General features: G+C 35.5%; 1 protein-coding gene across 6 annotated transcripts in view; it reads left to right on the forward strand.

Annotated features, from left to right (window-relative positions):
- Positions 1-22,482, forward strand: part of ATRX (ATRX chromatin remodeler) — a 300,408-nt gene that overhangs the window by 194,138 nt on the left and 83,788 nt on the right. For all 6 annotated transcript variants that reach the window (XM_028101410.2, XM_088028724.1, XM_088028725.1 and 3 more), the window contains 3 exons: positions 1,897-2,034; positions 3,601-3,776; positions 5,085-5,202. In XM_028101410.2, the coding sequence (XP_027957211.1) occupies positions 1,897-2,034; positions 3,601-3,776; positions 5,085-5,202 (432 nt within the window). The remainder of the gene's footprint in view (positions 1-1,896; positions 2,035-3,600; positions 3,777-5,084; positions 5,203-22,482) is intronic.

Consider the following 22,482-nt stretch of genomic DNA (forward strand, 5'->3'; position numbering starts at 1 on the left):
TACATACAAATAGTATCATAATATAGATTGTGCAACTTGCTTCTTTTTATTTAATAATGTATTTGGCATATATTTCCAGGTTAGTACATAGAGATCTCTATCATTAATTTTAGTTTTGCAACATTCCATTATAGTTTTATTAATGCCCTTTGAAAAGCTTTTAGGTTGTTTTCAGTTTTCCACCAAAACAAGCAATGCTTCAGGGACTATTTAATGTATCTTTGGGTACTTGGGGAAGTAATACCTTTAGGATAAATTCCCAGAAATTGAAATATGGGTCAAAGGGTGCATACATTGTACATTTTAATAGGTACTGTAAAGTTGTCTTCCAAGATATCTGATAGTAATTTCGACTCTCACAAAGATTGTATGAGAGTACCTGTTTTACCATACCCTCATGAACAGTGAATATGGTGGTGAAAATCACTTAAGTCACATGTAAAAGGCAATTTTTCTCTTCAGAGAATTTTTAGGATTTAAAAAAACAGTATGTAGTCTTTTAATACAAAGCTAGGTATAGATTTTAGTTAAGAAAGTATATAAGTAATTTTAAAAAGTCTTAATATTTGTGTAGCCCCATCTGAATACTGATTAACAATTACATTATTTGATCAATCATACTGAAGCATTTATTTTTGAAATCATGTAGAAGATAAATTTTCTCTACTGCCTAACAGATAGGGAGTAATTTGACAACTGTTATTGTTAAAATGAATATTTAAGTAGTATGTATGTATATTAACCAGCAGGCAAATTGTATGTAAACCATACTTTAGAAAACAATAATATGTTATTTTAATAAAGTGTATATGTTTCTTTTGAAAGAGTCCCTTTCAGCTGTAAGATCTTATATAGCTTGGAAAGTGTTCTTCCCATCCGCCCTGTAGCCATATAACAATCAATTTAGCTGTCCTTTCAGTTAAACTTTCCCCCTGCAAAGAGTGTTCATTATTTGGAATATGTTAAATGGGAGATACTGCAGAGTCTGTTGTGATTTATTTATTTTTTATTTTTTTTAAAGATTTTATTTATTAGAGAGAGAGAGAGAACACGAGTGGTAGGGGCAGAGGGAGAGGGAGAAACAGACTTCCCGCTGAGCAGGGAGCCTGATACAGGGCTCCTCGATCCCAGGACCCTGGGATCATGACCTGAGCCTAAGGCAGACACTTAACTGACTCAGCCACCCAGGCGCCCCTCTATTGTGATTTATATGGTATTCTTTAAAAGGTAATTTTTGAAATTTGTCTTTTCATGTATATATAAATTGCTAGTAGTCTTAGGCAATTGTGTTCACTTAATACACTAGTGCTGAAATATATCTTTAGATACTGTTTTCCAATTATAAAAGATTTTATTTTTTGAATACCTTAAATCTGTTGGGAGGGATCTTTTTACTCTTCTGATTATTTTTATTTTTGTTTATTTTTGTTTCTTGAGAGAATCTTAAGTGCCATCTATAGTATTAGTTTAATACTCTACTGTTGGGATATAGTTAATACTAGTTAGGCCATATTACAGTAAATACAGCAGCAGATAAAATATGACTTTTTTTTTAAGATTTTATGTATTTATTTGACAGACTGCAAAAGAGGAAACACAAGCAGGGGGAGTGGGAGAGGGAGAAGCAGGCCACCTGCCGAGCAGGGAGCCCGGCATGGGGCTCAATCCCAGGACCCCATGATCATGACCTGAGCCAAAGGCAGGCGCTTAACAACTGAGCCACCCAGGAGCCCAAAATACGACTATTACTATGAGGATATTGTTTTATCTTCCCACAAGAGCAGCACTTTAAAGAGTTAACTTATTTGCTTAAATGGATTACATATTCAATTTGTAATTACAGTTTAAATTTTATTATATACTAATTAAATGTTGTTTTTCCAAACATTTTTATAGGCCCTGACTTTGTTGTTTGTGATGAAGGTCATATTCTAAAAAATGAAGCATCTGCTGTTTCAAAAGCTATGAATTCTATACGGTCAAGGAGGAGGATTATTTTAACAGGAACACCACTTCAAAATAACCTAATTGAGTGTGAGTTAATATCTGCAATTATGCTGTAGAGTTGGCATTGCCTCAGATACATTTTTGCCACTTTGCCATTTGCCTTTCTTCTGTCTAATATAGTGTCTGACTATGATCTGTGTAGGTCCATCTTAGTCTGCTGTGAAAGAATACCATACATTTCAAGTGGAATGCTTTATAAATATGAATGGTAAACCACAGTCAACAGGTGTGCTATTTTGAGTGTTTAAATATAAACATAGAATTTGAAATTTAGAAAAATTATCAGAAGTCTTAATGATTGCTTTACAAATTCAGGAGCTATTCTAACAAAATATATCTAATTTGGGGGGAGGTACTATAGGAAATTGAAAAGAAATGGCACATGTGAATGTTTTAGGAATGTGAAGATGGGATAAGGAGAGCTGTGTTGAATATATCAGCATAGAATTTGTTGAGACAGGACAGATGAGAATCCAGATAACTTGTGATTTTTTTCTCATTTTCATATGTGTGGTGATACTTAAGAGGGAACATGAGTTATTCAGCAAATAACAAATTGACATTTCCTATTATAATCCAATGTAATAGTTTTTTGTTATTTTTATTTCCATTCATTTAGTGTATAGTAACTTAGCTGTTTTTTATTATTTGTAAAACTGGTTATTATTTCACTATAACCTATATTTTATCTTTATTTTTATCTGTTGTAGTTACCCCTTTTTCTGTTACTCCATTTGTAGAAATGCTACTTCACATTGCAAAAACAATAAAATATTAGTTAGAAGAGTATTATGATACAGTGAAGAAAGCAAACCTATGGTGTTTGCCAATGAAATTCACATCCATAGAATTATACTCCCATGGAACTTTGCTTTCAATGACACTGCATGTAGAGTTCATTTCAAGTTCTTGATTGAACTGCATTTAATTCTCATTATTATTCATGACTTTTTAAGGACTGTCCTATAATGAGAATATGTTCTGTCCTACTGTTAAAATCCAAATACATATTCTTTAGAATTTTCTAAGTCCCTTGGCTCCTATAAATACCAATTTTGATGTAATAACTACTAATAAAATTATATTGAAACAGTGGAAAAAATGCTGTTTCACATTGTGGTCCTATGTAGTATAGGGCAGCTTATTCTGGAACTAGATCAGTTAATATAAAGTTTGATATAGTGGTTTATTATCTGATTTTATTATTTTAATTCAGTATCTGTGTATTTTTCACAAGATACCCTTGCTGACCATAAAATCATGGTTAGAATTATAGAATACTTGTTTTATACTCCATGTCTGTTATAGAGAATAGTGAATTAGAATAAAATGTTCTTAGATGTTGTTTTTAAACGTTCATGTCTAGAATTTAGGGATGGTTTTTATTTGAATTTCTCATCTGGTTTAGGTAATCCAGTTCCAGATCAGACTTAAAACCAGTGTTTAGTCTATGCTCAGTTTGCTGTTCTTTCTTTGTAGCTAATTCTAATGCTTCCATGGCATGTGTTTTTGACAGGAACATTTTATCAGAGAATTTTTCTGAGTCCCTTTTAGCTGTTATTACTATTAGTGAACTAATGTCTTCTCTCTTAGATCATTGCATGGTTAACTTTATCAAGGAAAATTTGCTGGGATCCATTAAAGAGTTCAGAAATCGATTTATAAATCCAATCCAAAATGGTCAGTGTGCAGATTCTACCATGGTAGATGTCAGAGTGATGAAGAAGCGTGCTCACATTCTCTATGAGATGTTAGCTGGATGTGTTCAGGTACAAATACATTCCATATAATAAAATATTGTTACTGTTATAATCCCAAAATGTTTTCTGAATTTAATTATTTTGTGTTTTCTTTCCCCCTTTTTAGTATATAGTTTTATAGTAAATCTTCTTGCATTGTCTCCAAAAGTTTTTGAAACTTTGAACTTTAAAAAAAAAAGAGTTCCATTTATAGCATAATTGATTAATTCATTTGCCAAGTATGTAGCTTCATATTTTACTATGTTAATGTTTAGATTCCTCATCTTTAAGATAGGGAGTATGTAAAAGGAACATAGCTGTTATGATTAAGAAATTCCTATGTCCACCCTAATTTTATAGTAGAGTGGCCTGAACCTCACTTATTTGAAATAGTTGTAGGAAAGGCAGTTATGAATTGTGGAGGAGCCATTTTTAATGTAATCCTGAAGAAACAGTTTTTTTACTTTGAAGTCATACACTAACCTGAATGGGTTAATAGTGTTTACATACAGATATTTAGTGAATCTGTATTAATGAGTAAGCAGTTAGTAGATCTCAAAATCTGCACTTTTTCTTTAGACACTAGATATTAATTGTAGCTACAAAGATGTAACAAATAAACAAATGGGCTGTCCTTCTGGCTGGATATTCTGCCATCATATAAGGCAGTCATCCTTTTTGTTCAGGTTAGCCACAAGTACTAGCAAGTCCTCAGTTTCTGTATTGCTGCTACTACCTAGACGGTATTTTCCTGGTTTAGGTAGTCATTTGTACCTAGCACATTAGTGTTCTTTCTTTCTTGTTCCTTTAATTAAATGGTATCAAGAGTGCTTATACATGGCTTGCTTTCTCAACTGGGTAAACAGTTTCCCTAAAGCTATGTGTTATCCTCCGGCATAATGGCACATTTTACCGAAAGGACAAACCAGACTGCATCAGCCATTGATTCATTGCTTTTAGTGTATGATTAAAGCAAGTCTTTTTTTCCTAACACTGCTTACTGTATCCCCTATACACTTTTTTTCTTTTTTTGTTTTTCTATATAGAGGAGACCATTTGGTAATAATGACTGCTTCAATTTAAAACCTGCCTGGTGTATTGCAGTATCCTTTTACCAGTGCATCATATTGTGTAGTCATATGAAATATATTAACTACAATCGTATAATGATGATTATGTGATTAAAGAGGCTAAATATGTTTAAGAAAATGTTTTCTTGTATGGTACTTATTTATTTATGTGTATCTTTTAGTTGCAAGCAATGATGATTCTTAGAGCAGTCAATTCCTGTCATATATTTAGGTTAACTAATTTCGTTCTCTTTCTTGTTAATTACAGAGGAAAGATTATACAGCATTAACAAAGTTCTTGCCCCCAAAACATGAGTATGTATTAGCTGTGAGAATGACTCCTATTCAGTGCAAGCTCTATCAGTACTACTTAGATCACTTAACAGGTAACAGATGCACTTATTGTTTTTATCTTCAAAAAACATTCTTTTTCTGATGAGTGTTGTTTTAGTAATTTTACCATGTAAGTTGTTCTTTTTCAATTGTGCATTTGAATAAAATGGATATGTTCGTTTTGTAAAAGCACAAAATAGTTCTAATTTAAAAACCACTAAATTGTCAAACTAAACTAGGAACAAACTGGTGAAAAAACATACACAGTTTTTTGGAATAATGCCCTTGATTTATAAAGAGCTTTTATTTCAGAAAAATTATTAGTGTAAATAAATCTGTAAAAGAAAATGTATAAAATTCCAGTGCATTACTTAAAAAATTGAACCACAATAATAAAAGGCATATAAATCAAATCCATGAAATCATTTCTCATCAAATTGACAAAGGTTGAAGGAAAAGAAGCAAAATGCAAGGAAGGACATATATTATGCTCCCAAACTTATAGTAAAAATATACACAGATACCTAAAATACACCAAAATGCTAACAGAAATTGTTTTTTTGGGTGGATTCATTATGAGGATACACTTGATCTTAGCCAGAAGGCCGAGAAGCGATGCCATTGTGAATAAAATAAATTATAAAAAATAATAGGGGGTGGAAGTGTGTACATGCATCTTAAAATGATACCTCATTTCATATCACTAGTTACAGTGATATGCCTTATAACAGCAGTGTATTTTAGAGAATGGAATAATGATGATGGTTCTCAAGAATGATTTTGCTTTGGGGAAAACAGAATTTGAATGTTAGTATTTTACAGAACTGCTTTTTTGCTATATTATAAACAGATTTTTACAGACTTTTAGAAGAAAATCACTTGTAACAAGGCACACATTTTCATTTTTATATCAGTCAGAAACTGTTAGATTTATTGTATCGTCGTGTTTGGATGACAAAAATTGGAGACATAATTAAGTAACCAAAGGTGGTCATCCCAATGAGAGAGCTACAGTGTAGTTAAAGAAGAAAAGGGATGTCCAGAGCTATCTTTCATTAATATCTGAGTAATAAAGGTTACTAAATTTGGTCATTTAATATTTTTTCCATTTAAAATTTTGTTTTAGAGAAAGTGCCAGCTACAGTGTTTTCAAATATTAGAGAATCACTTGTCTTTAATAACCAATAGCAAAATGTTAATAGCTCATATAGATCTTAAAGTGTATACTTTTGAAGGCAATGCAATATTTAAGAACTAAGGGGGCCTCATTCATTGTGATTTTAAATGATAGCAAATATCTAAAGTACCAACTATTAAAAGCTTCTAAACTCTGTAAAGTATAATTGTTTTTTTTAAGTTTTTATTTAAATTCTAGTTAGTTAAAATATAGTGGAATATATTCAGGAGTAGAATTTAGTGATTCATCACATACATATAACACCCAGTACTCATCACTAGTGTTCTCCTTAAACAAACAAACAAGCAAAAAAAACAAGTGCTCTCCTTAATACCCTTCACGCATTTAGCTCATCCCCTGCCTATCTCCCCTCCAGCAACCCTCAGTTTCTTTTCTGTAGTCAAGAGTCTCTTATGGTTTGCCTCCCTCTATTTTTTTCTTTCCCTTCCCCTATGTTCATCTATTTTGTTTCTTAAGTTCCACATATGAGTGAAATCATAGTATTTGTCTTTCTCTAACTTATTTCACTGAGCACAATACACTCTAGCTTGATCCACATCCTTGCAGATGGTAAGATTTCATTCTTTGTTATGGCTGAGTAATATCTGTCATATATGTACACTACATCTTCTTTATCCATTCATCAGTTGATGGATGTTTGGGCTTTTTTCAAAATTTGGCTACTGTTGATAATGCTGCTGTAAAGATCGGGGTGCATGTGCCCCTTCAAGTCAGTATTTCTGTATCCTTTGGGTAAATACATAGTAATTTAATTGCTGTGTTATAGGGCAGTTCTACTTTTAACATTTTAAAGAACCTCCATACTGTTTCCCAGAGTGGCTGCACCAGTTTACATTCCCACCAGCAGTGTAAGAGGGTTCCCCTTTCTCTGCATCCTTGCCAACACCTGTTGTTTCCTGCATTGTTAATTTTAGCCATTCTGAGAGGTGTGAGGTGGAATTTCATTGTGGTTTTGATTTGTAATTCCCTGGTGATGAGTGATGTTGAACATCTTTTTATGTGTCTGTTAGCCATCTGTATATCTTCCATGGAAAAAAATGTCTACTAATGTCTTTTGCCCATTTCTTAACTCGATCATTTTTGGGGGGGGGGTGTTGAGTTTGTTAAGTTCTTTATAGATTTTGGATGCTAACCCTTTATCAGATATGTCATGTGCAAACATTTTCTCCCATACCATAGGCTGCCTTTTAGTTTTGTTGATTGTTTCCTTTGCTGTACTGAAGCTTTTTATCTTTTTTTAAAGATTTATTTATTTATTTTTAACATAACAGAACGTTAACAGGGGGAGGAGCTGGGGGAGAGGAAGAGATAGAATCCCAAGCAGACTCCACACTGAGCATGGAGCCTAACATGGGGCTTGATCTCATGACCCTGAGATCATGACCTGAGCCAAAACCCAAGAGTTGGATGCTTAACCAGCTGACCACCCACATGCCCCAAGAAGCTTTTTATTTTGACGAAGTCCCAATAGTTCATTTTTGCTTTTGTTTTCCTTGTCTCCAGAGACGTGTCTAGTAAGAAGTTGCTATAGCCGAGGTCAGAGAGGTTGCTGCCTGTGTTCTTCTCCAGGATTGTGATAGTTTCCTATCTCATATTTAGGTCTTTCATCCATTTTGAGTTTATTTTTGTGTATGGTGGGAAAAAAGTGGTCTACTTTCATTCTTCTGCATGTAGCTGTCCAGTTTTCCCAGTACCTTTTGTTGAAGAGACTGTCTTTTTTCCATTGGATATTCTTTTCTGCTTTGTCTAAGATTACTTGAACATATAGTTGTGGGTCCATTTGTAGGTTTTCTGTTCTGTTTCGTTGATCTTTGTGTCCTTTTTTATGCCATACCATACTGTCTTGATGGACTACAGCTTTGTCATATAGCTTGAAGTCCAGAATTGTGATGCCTCCAGCTTTTCTTTTCTTTTTCAGGATTGCTTTGACTATTCAGGGTCTTTTGTGGTTCCATACAAATTTTAGGATTGTTTCTTCTAGCTCTATGAAAAATGCTAGTGGTATTGTGATAGGGATTGCATTGAAGGTGTAGATTGCTTTGGGTAGTATGGACATTTTAACAATGTTTGTTCTTCTAATCCATGAGAATGGAATGTTTTTCCATTCCTTTGTGTCTTCTATTTTTTTTTCATAAGTGTTTATAGTTTTCAGAGTACAAATCTTTTATCTCTTTGCTTAGGTTTATTCCTAGATATCTGATGGTTTTTGCTGCAGTTGTAACTGGGATTGATTTCTTGATTTCTCTTTCTGCTGCTTCATTTTTGGTGTATAGAAATGCAAAGATTTCTGTATGTTGATTTTGTATCCTGTGACTTTGCTGAATTCATGTATTAATTGTACCAATTTTTTGGTGAAGTCTTTTGGGTTTTCTATATAGAATATGTCATCTTTGAATAGTGAAAATTTGACTTCTTGCCATTTTGGATGCCTTTTATTTCTTTTTGTTGTCTCATTGGGAGAATAGGACTTCCAGTAATATGTAAAATAATAATAGCATGCACATCCCTCTCTTGTTCCTGACCTTGGAGGAAAAGCTCTCAGTATTTCCCAGTTGAGAATGATATGACCTCTGGGTCTTTCCTACATGACCTTTATGATGGTATGTTCTCTCTATCCCTACTTTGTTGAGGGTTTTTATCAGGAATGGATGCTGTATTTTGTCAAATGCTTTTTGTGCCTCTGTTGAGAGGATCATATGGTTCCTATTTTTTCTTTTATTGTGGTGTATCACATTGATTGATTTGTGAATATTGAATCATCCTTGTAGCCCAGGAATAAATTCCTCTTGATATGGTGAATGATTCTTTCAATATATGTGTTGGATCCCATTTGCTAGTATTCTGTTCAGAATTTTTGCATCCATGTTCATCAGGGATATTGGCTTGTACTTGTTTTTTTTTTTTTGTTTTTTGTTTTTGTTTTTGTTTTTAGTGGTGTCTGTATCTGGTTTTGGAAGCAAGGTAATGCTGGCCTCCTAGAATGATTTTGGAAGTTTTCCTTCCATTTCTATTTTTTGGATTAGTTTGAGAAGAATAGATATTAACTCTTCTTTAAATGTTTGGTAGAATTCCCTTGGGAAGCCATCTGATCCTGGACTTCTCTTTTTTTGGAGTTTTTTGGGTTTTTTTTTTTTTTTTTTTGATCACTGACTGAATTTCTTTGCTGTCTGTTGGTCTGTTCAAGTTTTCTATTTCTTCTGTTTCGGTTTTGGAAGTTTATATGCTCCTAGGAATTTATCCATTTCTTCCAGATTGCCTAATCTGCTGGCATATAATGTTTTTTAAAGATTTTATTTGTTTATTTAATTGACAGAGAGAGAGAGAGTGACAGCAAGAGAGGGAACACAAGCAGGGGGAGTGGGAGAGGGAGAAGCAGGCTTCCTGCCCAGTAGGGAGCTGGTTACGGGGCTCGATCCCAGGACCCTGGGATCATGACCTGAGCCGAAGGCAGTCGCTTAACCAGCTTAGCCACCCAGGCGCCCCTGGCATATAATTTTTCATAGTATTCTCTTATAACTGTATTTTTGTAGTGGTGGTTGTGGTTTCTCCTCTCTCACTTGTGATTTTATTTTGGTCCTTTCTGTTTTCTTTTTGATAAGTCTGGCCTAGGGGTTTATCAATTTTACTAAAATTTTCAAAGAGCTCCTGGTTTCATTCATCTGTTCTTTTTTGTTTCTGTATCAATTATTTTTGCTCTAGTATTTACCGTTTCCCTTCTTCTGCTGGCTTTAGGCTTTACTTGCTATTTCTTTTCTAGCTCTTTTAGGTGTAAGGTTAGGTTTTATATTTGAGACTTTTCTTGCTTCTTGGGGCAGGCCTGTATTGCTGTATACTTCCCTTTTATGACTGTTCTTGCTGCATCCCAAAGGTTTTGGACCGTCATGTTTTCATTTTCATTTGCTTCCATGTATTTCTTTATTTCTTCTTTAATTTCCCGGTTCACCCATTCATTCTTTAGTAGCGTGTTCTTTAACTTCCATGTATTTATGTTCTTCCCAAAGTTTTTCTTGTGGTTGACTTCAAGTTTCATAGTACTGTGGTCAGAAAACACATATGGTATGATCTAAATACTTTGTACTTGTTGAGGCCTGATTTGTGACCTGTGTGTATTCTCTTCTGGAGAGTGTTTCATGTGCACTGGGAAAGAATGTGTATTCTGCTTTAGGATGAAATGTTCTGAATACATCTGTTAAGTCCATTTGGTCTAGTGTGTCATTCCAAGCCATTGGTTCCTTGTTGATTTTCTGCTTAGATGATCTGTCCATTGCTGTTAGTGGGGTTTTAAAGTCCCCTACTATTATTCTATTGTTATAAATGATTTTCCTTGTTATTGATTTTTATATTTGGGTTCTCCCAAGTTGGGGGCATAAATATTTACAATTGTTACATCTCCTTGTTGGATAGACCCCTTTATCACCATATAGTGCCCTTCTTCATCTCTTATTACAGTCTTTGGTTTAAAATCTAGTTTGTCTTGTATAATTATTGCTACTCTGGCTTTCATTTGACATACATTTGCATGGTAAGTATTTTTCTGTCCCCTCACTTTCAGTCTGCAGGTGTCTTTAGGTCTAAAATGAGTCTCTTGTAGGCAGCATGTAGATGGGTCTTTTTTTTTAAATCCATTTTGACATCCTATGTCTTTTGATTGGAGCATTTAGTACATTTACATTCACAGTGATTTGATAGATACGAATGTAGTGCCATTGTATTAAATGTAACATTGATATTTCTGGAGATTTTCTCTGTTTCTGGAGATTTTCTCTGTTCCTTTGTAGTCTTTGTTGCTTTTGGTCTTTCTTTCCCACTCAGAGTTCCCCTTTAATATTTCTTGAAGGGCTGGTTTAGTGGTCACAAACTCCTTTAATTTTGTTTGTCTGGGAAACCCTTTATCTCACCTTCTATTCTGAATGACAGCCTTGATGTATCAGTTATTCTTGGTTGCATGTATTTCCTATTCAGCATGTTGAATATATCATGCCGCTCTCTTCTGGCCTGTGAAGTTTCTGTGGTTAGATGTGCTGCTAACCTTATTTGTCTTCCCTTGTACATTAGGGATTTCTTTTTCTTTAAAGATTTATTTATTTGCGAGAGAAAGAGCAGGGGTAGGAGGGGCAGAGGGAGAGGGAGAGAGAGAATCTCAAGCAGACTCTCTGCTGAAGTGCAGAGCCAGACACGGGGTTCAATCCCTATTGAGATCATGAACTGAACCGAAATCAAGAGTAGCCACCCAGACGTTCCAGGGATTTATTTTCCATTGCTGTTTTTAGGATTCTGTCCTTATGGCTGTATTTTATTTTGCAAATTTTACTATGATATCTCTTGGTGTTGCCCTGCTTTTTTTGATTTTGATGGGAGTTCTCTGTGCCTCCTGGATTTGGATGTCTGTTTCCTTCCCCAGATGAGGGAAGTTTTCAGCTATAGTTTCCTCAAAGAAACCTTCTGCTCCCTTTTCCCTCTCTACTTATGGACTCCTATGATACAAATGTTATGCTTTATGGAGTCGCTCATTTCTCTACTGTACATTCGTGATCTAGCATTTTTCTTTCCCTCTTCAGCTTCATTATTTCATAATTTTATCTTCAATATGACTTACTCATTATTCTTCTTCCATCTTTGTGGTCATTACATACAGTCGGTTTTGCATCTTGGTTATAGTAGTTTTTATTTTGGCATGACTAGTTTGTAGGTCTTTATTTCTGCGCCAGGGGACTCCCTAGTGTCTTCTTTGCTTTTCTCAAGCCCAGCTAGTAATTGTTGTTTTAAATTCTGGTTCAGGCATATTATTTATATCTGGTTTGATTAGATCCCTGCCTGTGACCTCTTCTTGTTCTTTGTTTTGGGACGAATTCCTCCATCTTGTTATTTTGTCTAGGTCTCTGTCTTCTCCTGTGTCTTATGAAAGCCTGTTATATTTTCTGCCCCTGAGAGTAATGGTTGTATTAAGAAGAGGTCATATACTGTCCGGGGCCTGGTGCTTCAGAAAGTGTTTCTGGTGTGTGCTGTGTGCACTCTGCTGTTGTGGTTTCGCAGCTCTTTCCTTCAGGTTAGTCCTCTGCAGAGTTTCTCCTTGCCTACAGCGTGGAATGTTTGCTCCTTTTCCAGTGTGTGGTGAGTTTTAAGTAGGTGTTTTTGGTCCCCTTGTTAAAACAGGCTGATCCTATTTCCCCTAGAGCTGAAGCTTTGCAGCTTTGTGTGGCTAGTAGACTTGGTACATGTGGAGGGTTTGTGCTGGTCTTCTGGTGGGAGGGGTGTGGCGCTCCTGCTCTGAGTATTAGCTATACTTGTCCTAGCAAAAAAAAGAAAGAAAGAAAGAAAAAAAGAAAACACCTGCAGAGCCCAGGGTAAGCAACTCAAGGCTCCACTGTGGGCACTGTATTTCTCACTGCAATCTGTCTGTTCTTATGGGCAGGGGTAAAAATGTTAGCCATCTCTTTCATCCCAGAGAGGGAAGTTTGCACCTGCCAATGTTCAGAAAGCCCTCGTAGAAGAGCGAACAGTCTCCCCTCGTTTGTCCCATGCATTCCTCAGATATATGTCTTCACCCTGTCTCTGTCTGAGCGTCTGCCCAGCCAGTGGTGCCGTGCTCCTGTGTTTTTATCAGAGGCACACAGACTGGGTTTCAGAACTCTAAATTTTAGGTACCCTGCGATGCATGGACCTGCACTGATCCTCTGGCGGAGGGTCTTGTCACACTGTGGCTGGTGCTGGTTTGGCCCAGAAGGGTAGTTGCAGGAATGCACAGGGGCTTGGAGTTTACCATAAAGCACAAGAAGCTGACATGCAGGTTAGCTGCCCTAAGCAGGTGTCTCCTATGCTAAAGAATGGGGCAGCTCAATGGCACTTGCCTGCTCTTTTGTTCCCATAAAGGCAGTGCCATTCTCCCAAATGCTCTCCATGAAAGGGAATTGTCTCTCCTAGTGCAACCCAGGGGATCCTCAGATCATGCTTTCTGCTCCCCAGCTTCTGCCTTTCTTCTCCACAGGAGCACCTCTTCGCCAGCCAGGTTCAATCCCACTGATGACATGGGACTTCCTTTTTTTTATTTTTAAAATTTTTAAAAATATTTTATTTATTTATTTGACAGAGAGAGACACAGCAAGAGAGGGAACACAAGTAGGGGGAGTGGGAGAGGGAGAAGCAGGCTTCCCGCGGAGCAGGGAGCCTAATGCCGGGCTCCATCCCAGGACCCTGGGATCATGACCTGAGCCGAAGGCAGATGCTTAACGACCGAGCCACCCAGGCGCCCCATGGCACGGACTTCTAAAACCAGACTTTGTGCTCCACTGTTTGTAAATACATGTGATAATTAGCCCCTCTCACTTTCCCCATCAGTGGTGTAGGGGAAGTGTTTTTCTTATCTCTCTGTCTCTCTGTCTCTGTCTCTCTCTTTCTGTCTCTCTCTTTTCCTGATCTGGGCTTCCTCTCCTCTGCCTCACCAGCAGTTCTTTTCTTCTCCAAATTACGTCTCCTCACCTCCTAACTTCCATGATGTGGCTGGCCTCTTTTCTCCCTCTAGTTGTGCAGTTTGTTCTATCAGTCCTCAGATTGATTTCCTGGGTGTTCAGAATGATTTGATATTTATCTAGCTGTGTTCGTTGGACGGGGCAAGCATAGGTTCCCCTATTACTCTGCCTCTTAACTCTTTCTGAAAAGTATGTTTGTTAAATTATCATCTGATGTCATGAATCTTTCATTTGTGAAAATGTTTGGGGTTCCACCCAACTAAATGTGATGTTTTATTTTCCTTAAAGTAGCATAACCTGAGTTAATATTCCCTTTGAATAAAAACCTACATGAAAGGCCAAATGGGTTATATTAAAGGCTACTCTATCTTGATTCTCACTGCCAACCATCACAGTATTTCTCCTGAAATCTCACCCACGTATTTCGCTTGAACTTAAAATGTTTAGTGTTTTTCTGTCACATGTTCCAAAATTTCTTTTGTTTTTATATTTGACTCTTTCTAGATTCTATTTGGTTTTAAGAAGTTCACTTAAATTTTGCTTTTTATACTAGGAACAGTTTTGTGTTAATAGTAATAATTTGTAATATTTTAATATTTATAGAATTAAAGTAATAAGAAACTGAGTTTTCTTGAATTTTAAAGAAATTAAAGTCCTTAATTTTCCTTTGTTCCCCTTTTTCAGTATAATCCTGCAGTATTCCTTTTACCATCGGTTATCAGTTTATATTTACATGTAAGCCTCTGCCTTCAGTAAACACTTCATGTTTTAAAATATGGATACTTAATTTTTTAAAGTTTTTATTTAAATTCCAGTTAGTTACTGTATAGGGTAATATTATTTTCAATACACTATAGTGTACAATATAGTGATTCAACACTTCCATACAACACCCGGAGCTCATCACACACGCACTCCTTAATCTCCATAAACTATTTTAGACATCCCCCCTCGGCCTCCCCCCTGGTAATCATCAGTTTGTTACTTAATTTTTTAATCAGTAAATGTTAGCCTGATTTTAAGCATAAGTCAATATTAAAATCCATATAGTGTTTTAAGGCATGCAGAAAGGGAACACATGAAAAGACAACCCACAGAATGGGAGAAAATTTTTTGACATCCTGTATCTGAGAAGGGATTAATAACCAGAATATATAAAGAACTCCTATAACTCAACGACAATAAAACTCAGCACAATTGGAAAATGAGTGAAGGACTTCAATAGACATTTCTCCAAAGAATATATACAAATGGCCAATAAGCACATGAAAAGATGTTCTGCATCATCACTGGTTATTATAGAAATGCCAATAGCAAAACACAAGATATCACTTAATACCTGATAAGATGCATATTACCAAAAAAAAAAAAAAGAGAACAGGTGTTGTCAAGAAAGTGGAGAAATTATAACCCTGGTGCATTGCTGGTGACAGTGTAAAATGGTGTAGCTGCTATGGGAAAAGCAGTGCTGCCATTCCTCAAAGAGTTAAACATAGAATTATTTCCATAATGATCCAGTGTATGATCCAGCAATTCCACTTCTAGGTATATACACCAAATAATTGAAAGCAGGAACTTAAACAGATACTTGCACGCTCTTGTTTACACAGCAGTAGTGTTCATAATAGCCAAAAAGGTGGAAGCAATCCCAGTGTCCACTGACAGATGAATAGAGAAAGGCAATTTGATATATATATATAAATATATATATATTTATCATATATAAATCATATAAATGTTATATTTATCATATATAAATATATATACATAATACACATACATACATACACACATACACATACATACATACGTACCATGGGATATTATTTAGTCTTAAAAAGAAAGGAAATCCTGACACTTTACAATATTAATGAATCCCAAAGCTGTCACGATAAGTGAAATAAGCCAGACACAAAATGACGAATACTGTTTCATTCCACTTAGAGGTACCTAGAGTAGTCACAGATTCATAGAGGCAGAAAGTAGTAGTTACCAAGGTTTGGGGGAGGGGAAAATACAGAGTTATTTTTAATATGTACAGAGTTTCTTTCTAGGATCATGAAAAAGTTTTAGGAATGGAGTGTTGATGGTTGCACAACATCGTGATTGTACTCAATGCCACTAAATTGTACTCATAAATAGAGAACATTCATATGCATGTGTCCAAGTGCCACCCTTTAGACATTGATTAAGTGGATCTGGAGTAGGGCTCAGGGACCTGTGTTTTATAAGCCCTACAGGTGATTTTGATGTACCTGCAGCATGAGAACCACTGCTCTAGATGATGCTCAACATAATTGGAAATGTAACTCAAAACCACAGTGGGATACCTTTTGTTACTCACTAGGATGGCTATAATCCAAGAAATAGAAAAATAGTAAGTGGTGAGGATGTGGAGGAATTGGAACCCTGTGTTTTGTTGGTTTCAAATGTCAAATGGTGTAACTTATGTGGAGCTCAATTTGGCAATCAAAGGTTCAGTATAGAGTTACCATATAACCCAGCAATTATACTTCTGAATGTATACTCAATAGAAAGGAAAACACTTGTACATCCAAAGATTTGTACACCAATGTTCATAGCATCATTGTTTATAATAGTTCAAAGCTAGAAACAACCTATATGCCCATCAACTGGTGAAGGGTTAAACAGATTTGATACATGCATATCATAGAACATTATTAAGCAATGAAAAGGAAGAAAATGCTGATACATGCTACAACGCAACTCAACCTTGAAAACATATGCTAAGTGAAAGAAGCTAGTCACAAATGACCAGATGTATGATTCCATTTATATGAAATGTCTAGAGTAGGCAGATCTGTAGAGACAAAGTAGATTAGTGGTTTCCTAGGGGTGTAGGAGAAATAAAGAAATTGGGGGGTGTTGGCTTAGGGGTATAGGGTTTCTTTTGGGGGTGATAAAAATGTTTTAAAAACTAGATTTTGGTGATGGTTGCTCAGCTCTGTGAATACACTAGTGAATTGTAAATGGTAAATTGTGAACTATATCTGAATAAAACTTAAAAAAAAACTCAGTGGCTTACTTTTTTATCTACAGAAGTTTTATTTAGTTATCTTCCAGCTAATTGCTCATTCTTTATGATTTCCTGTGTCTTGCATGTACTTTCTAGATTATCTTTAACATTTCTTTAAACGTAGTAAACAGTTATAGTCTATGTCTGATTATTCCAGTTTTTGAAATCTTTATAGATTTGTTTCATCTCTAATTTCTGTTAAATTTTCAGGCATGCTGCCTTGTTTCCATGTGTGTTTAAGTACTTTTGACCACAAGTTCCTAATATCCTTTGGAGTGTTAATATGGGGTAATTTTTTGAGTCCTAGGCTAACATTTGGTTACTCCAGAAAGGATTTGCTGTTGTTTCTGTCAGGGGTCTGGGGATATTTTTAGTCTCAGATCCCTTGATATTAAAATTTGTGCTTGAAGCACTCTTAACTTTTAAGTTAGTGGGAATTTGGGCAAATGATGGGCTATTTGATGATATGAACTGGGGGCTCTCCAGTACTTAAAGTATTATTCCTTTGTTTCTTTTACTTTCTGCATAAATAAAATAAGCATACTCCAAAGAATGTTAACCAATTTCAGTGGTCTTTGCATGATAGTTCATGGGTGGTAATTTTTATGTGAGCTTCCTATAGTGTGTGACTAATCAGAAGGTGGTATGACTACAAGATTTAGATTTAGACTTGAACAGATAAAACAGCATATGTTTAGATTGTCAAAACTGAGCCATCTGCTTAAAGTCAGCTTTATGGGACATGCATTGATGTATTGAGGCAGTGAAATAACTAATATCAATGAGATACTCTTTTTCACTTACTGTTCATTATAAGTAGAATTCTTCTGGGCACCTCCTAGTAGTTGTGTTAGTGCTTGGGTTTTAGGCTTTCCTTAGTCTTTGTTATGTTTAAAAGTGGCCTTGAGTCCTGCAAGTTAACTGAAGGAGCATTGGAGGAAAGGAAAACAGATTTCTGAAATAGTACAAAGGAATTATTTGATTAGTAAGGATTTTGTGATAAAACGGTGTGGAAATCCTAGAGGGTGTTTCCATATTCTTAGTGGCTAAACTACTCCCAAGTTCTTTAGATCAACCCTTTTTATTCATTTATGTGGAAAATTCTTTGAAATAATTTTCAGGACTTGGGGAAACTCTATAAAATTTATTGATGTAGCCCATGGTGTTTTATTATGATCATCTCCAGTTCCCTGTTTATTATAGCTGTATTGATCATCAGAATACTCCAGTGAGACTGGTTTATTTTAATAGTGTAATTGTAATGTGTAAGGGGTCAAAAGGGAAATTGAATAATAAAAAGCTTTTAGTATTGTATTTTTGGAAAGTTTGCTTTAGCTCTACTGTCTTGAATAACCTTGAAGGGCACTTAAGGCAGTGTGGTAGGCTGAACAATGGCCACCTGGAGATGTTAGATCTTACCTAGGTCCTGGAACCTGTGTTACTTTATAAGAAAAGGGGATTTTTTTAGAGGTGATTAAACTAAGGATCTTGAGATGAGGAGATTGTCCTGGATTGTCCAGATGGCTCCTAATTCCATTTGCAGGTATCTTTACAGGAGAGAGGCTGAGGGAGATTTGATATACACAGAAGAGGAGGAATTGTGACGATAGAGGCAGAGATTGTTGTAGCTGCAAGTCAGGGAATGCCAGCAGCCACCACGTGCCTCAGGAGGCAAGGAATAAATTCTCTCCTGGAGCTTCCAGAGGGAATGTGGATGGCCCTATGGACACTTTGATTTTGGCTCAGTAGGATAGATTTTGGACTTCTGATCTCCCAAACTGTGAAGGATTATATTTCTGTGGTCTTAAGATTTTGGGTTTGTGGTGATTTGCTGTGGCAGTCCTAGCAAACTAATTGAAGCAGTGAGTTTTCCCAACCATTCTTTATGACTTGTACCCTAGTTTGCAGTGCAACAAGCACCTGAGAACCTTCTTAGAAAGTTTATATTTCTGTGCCTCATCACATATCTAGGAAATCAGAATTTATAGGAATGGGATCCAAGTGTGTGTATAACACATTGCCCAGGTGATTCTGATGTGCGCCAAGTTTGATAAACATTTCACTAGGATGCTGTATTGATTTCCTCTTGCTGCTGTAGAAAATTACCACAAATTTGATGGCTTAGAACAAGTTTATTCTCTTACAGTTCTGGGGGTTGAGGGTCCAAGGTTAGTGTTACGGGGCTAAAGTCAGCAGGGCTGGTTTCTTCTGGCTGCTCTAGGGAGGGAAAATATTTCCTTGTCTTTTTCAGCTTCTGGTGGCTGTCTGTATTCTCCATATTGAACGTGTGTCACTCCAGTTGTGCATATGTCATCACATCACCTTCTACTCTCACTTCTGGATCCCTTTTACAGGGATTATTGTGGTTGCATTGGATCCTCCTGGATAAACTAGGATGGTCTTCTTCAATTTCAGGTCCTTTTCTTGATTGCATCTGCACATTTTCTTTTTCCATATAGAATAACTCATGGGTGGATTGGAGTGTAGATATATTTGGCAGATGTATATAGGATTGGAATGTAGATATATTTGGGAGACCATTATTGAGTTTACCACAGACCCCATGATAACATCTCATGTAAAAACTGTAGGTGTAAATAAGGTTCAATAACAGATTGTCATGATTGATTAATCATGTATTCACCTAACCTTTTTTGGTATATTTTCCGAATAAAGTGATTTGGAGTCAAAAACATTTTTTTTGAAAAGATAGAATGATTCAGTAATAATTATCAATACTCTTGAGTAGAGAACATTTTTCTGTGGATATTTATTTGGCTAGTTTATTAACATATCCTTTTTATGTGGTTCCCATTTCCCACAGAGAATATCAACTCTAACATAAATCAATGGTGTAGGTAGAAGAAACTTTTTTCCCTTTTCAGGTAGAATTTTTTTCCCTTTAAAAATGTCCTCCCTTTTCCTATCTTAGCCAGTTAGGCCTAAAAGTCTTAGGAAGTTTTTCCATAATAGAAGATATTTATGATATATGCAAGAGTAGTTTTTGCCCCCACAAAACAAGAATTGGCTTTTAGTCTTTCTTGGAGTATAAAATGATAAAGTATAGATTACCTTTTTTAAAAAAAAATCTCTCTTTACATTAATTTTTTTTTAAGAGAGAGAACGTGAGTGGTGGGGGGAGGAGAGCAGAGGGAGAGGGAAAGATAATCTTGAGCAGATTCCATGCCCAGCATGGAGCCTGATGCAGGGCTTGCTCTTAAGACCCTGAGATCATGACCTAAGCTAAAATCAAGAGTCAGACACTTAACCGACTGAACCATCCAGGTGCCCCTCCTTTACATTAATTTTAACTCATAAGATGTTCAGTGATAGAACAGCTGGGTAGAAGATCAACAAGGAAATAGAAGACTTGGAAAACACTATAAACCAACCAGACTTAACAGACCTCTAAAAGAACACTCCATCGAGCTGCAGCAGAATACATATTCCTCTCAAGTGCATGTGGAATATTCTTCAAGATAGACCATATTTTAGATTATAAAACAAGTTTCAATTAACATAAAAGGATAAAAATCACACAAAATGTTTTCTTTAACCATATGGGAATGAAATTACAAACCAGTAACAGAAGGAAAGTTAGAACATTCACAAATGTATATAAATAACAGACTTCCAAATAGCCAGTAGATAAAAGAAGAAATCACAAGGAAAATTAAAAAATATTTAGACATGGATGAAAACAACACAAGGTACTAAAATATGGGATGCAGATAAAGCATGCTTAAAGAGGGAAAATTATAACTGTAAATGCCTATAATTTAAAAAGAAGAAAGATCTCAAGTTTATAATCTAACCTCTTACCTTAAGCAACTAAAGTTAGGGCAAACTAAACCCAAAGCAAGTACAAAGAAAGAATAAAGACTGGAGGAGAAATAAATATAAAGGAGGAAAAAACACAGAAAATCACTGAAACTGAAATTTGCTTTTTTGAAAAGATCAATTGATACCTTTTTAGCTGTACTTGCAAAGTAATAGAGGAGACACGACTAAAATCAGGAATGTGAAAGAACATCACTACTGATATTGCAGAAATAAATTATAAAGGAATGCTATGAGCAGTTGTATATCAAGAAATTAGATTCTTCATTTTCATAGCAATGATTCCTATTATACACGGTGGAAATACCTCTTAAAAGGCAAAATAATCACTACCAGATTTTCATGCATTTTTATTAGTGTTTCATATCATTAAATTTTCTCTTGCCATGAGTAGAGGCAAGACTTATTAGTTATTGGTGAATTTACATCTTTTAAAACTGTGGACAGAAAAATATGTTATTGCTTAAATGCTGCTTTTTTTGTTTAACCAGTTTTGTTTTGCATCTTACCTCCTTGATATGTGTCATATAAATGAAATGTGTATTCATTTCATTTTCATTTTGCTTCTATAGAAAAAACTTAATTTTGTTGAAATTACTCTGAGCAGAAGAAATTAATGTTTTCAACATGAAAAACAGTTTTTAGGAGTACATTTTTTTGTTTAAGAAGAGTTGGAATTTATAAAAGATGGGATACAGAGAGGCTTTATCTAAAACAAGAGCTTTTAAGTTTTCATTTAAATTCCAGTTAGAGGCGCCTAGGTGGCCCAGTTGGTTAAGTGTCCAAGTCTTGGTTTCGGCCCAGGTCGTGATTTCAAGCCCCACCTTGGGCTCCTCACTTGGTGCAGAGGCTGCTTAAGACTCTCTTTGTCCCCCTCCCCCAATAGAATAAAATTAAAAATCCCAGTTAGTTAACATACAGTGTAAATTTAGTTTCAGGTGTACAGTATAATGATTCAACACTTTTGTACATCACCCTGTGCTCATCATGGCAAGTGCACTCCTTAATTCCCATCACCTCTTTAACCCATCCCCTCACCCACCTCCCCTCTGCTAACCCTCAATTTTAAAAGAGGAGTTTGTAATCCAGGGTCCACAAATGGAATTATGGGGGGTATGTGAACCTGAATAAGAAAAAAATCACATTAATTTTTACTAACCTCTGATGAAAATTAGCATTTTTTCCAGTTATAATGTGGGCAATAAACTATAGTAGTATTAGTGATAACTGTGACTTTGTTACCAATAGAAATCAAATATTTCTATTATTGTTACTGATATCTCAAAATTATTTACCTTTATCAGGACTTCAGAATTTCAGATAATTCTTAGACTTGCTGCTATATTTTGTTATTTAATGCATTAACAAAGTACACGTATTACTGTATCACAACGATGTTTAATATTTTGATAATTTATATATAATGGGTTTCTTTTGTTTTCCTATTTTACGTTTCAAAACATTATTCAAAGAAAGATGTCTATAAACTTCTCTATACTGCCACAAGAGTCCATGGCACAGAATAAAGTTAAAATCCCTAATTTAGAAAAGCATGTTGGTTGACATAGAGAATTCTTTTTTTTCCTAAGTTTTTATTTAAAATCCAGTTAGTTAACATACAGTGTAATTAGTTTTAGATGTACAGTTTGGTGATTCAGTACTTCATACAACTCCTAGTACTCATCCCAAGTGTACTCCTTAATCCCCATCACCTATTTAACCCATCCCTCCACCCACCTCTCCTGACACAGAGAATTCTTGTCTTAACATTAACGACTTTTTTTTTGATCAG

The sequence above is a fragment of the Eumetopias jubatus genome, unplaced genomic scaffold (assembly GCF_037043125.1).
Source record: "Eumetopias jubatus isolate StellerSeaLion01/CBP00866 unplaced genomic scaffold, mEumJub1_p1.0 scaffold_11, whole genome shotgun sequence".
Taxonomy (NCBI): Eukaryota; Metazoa; Chordata; class Mammalia; order Carnivora; family Otariidae; genus Eumetopias; species Eumetopias jubatus.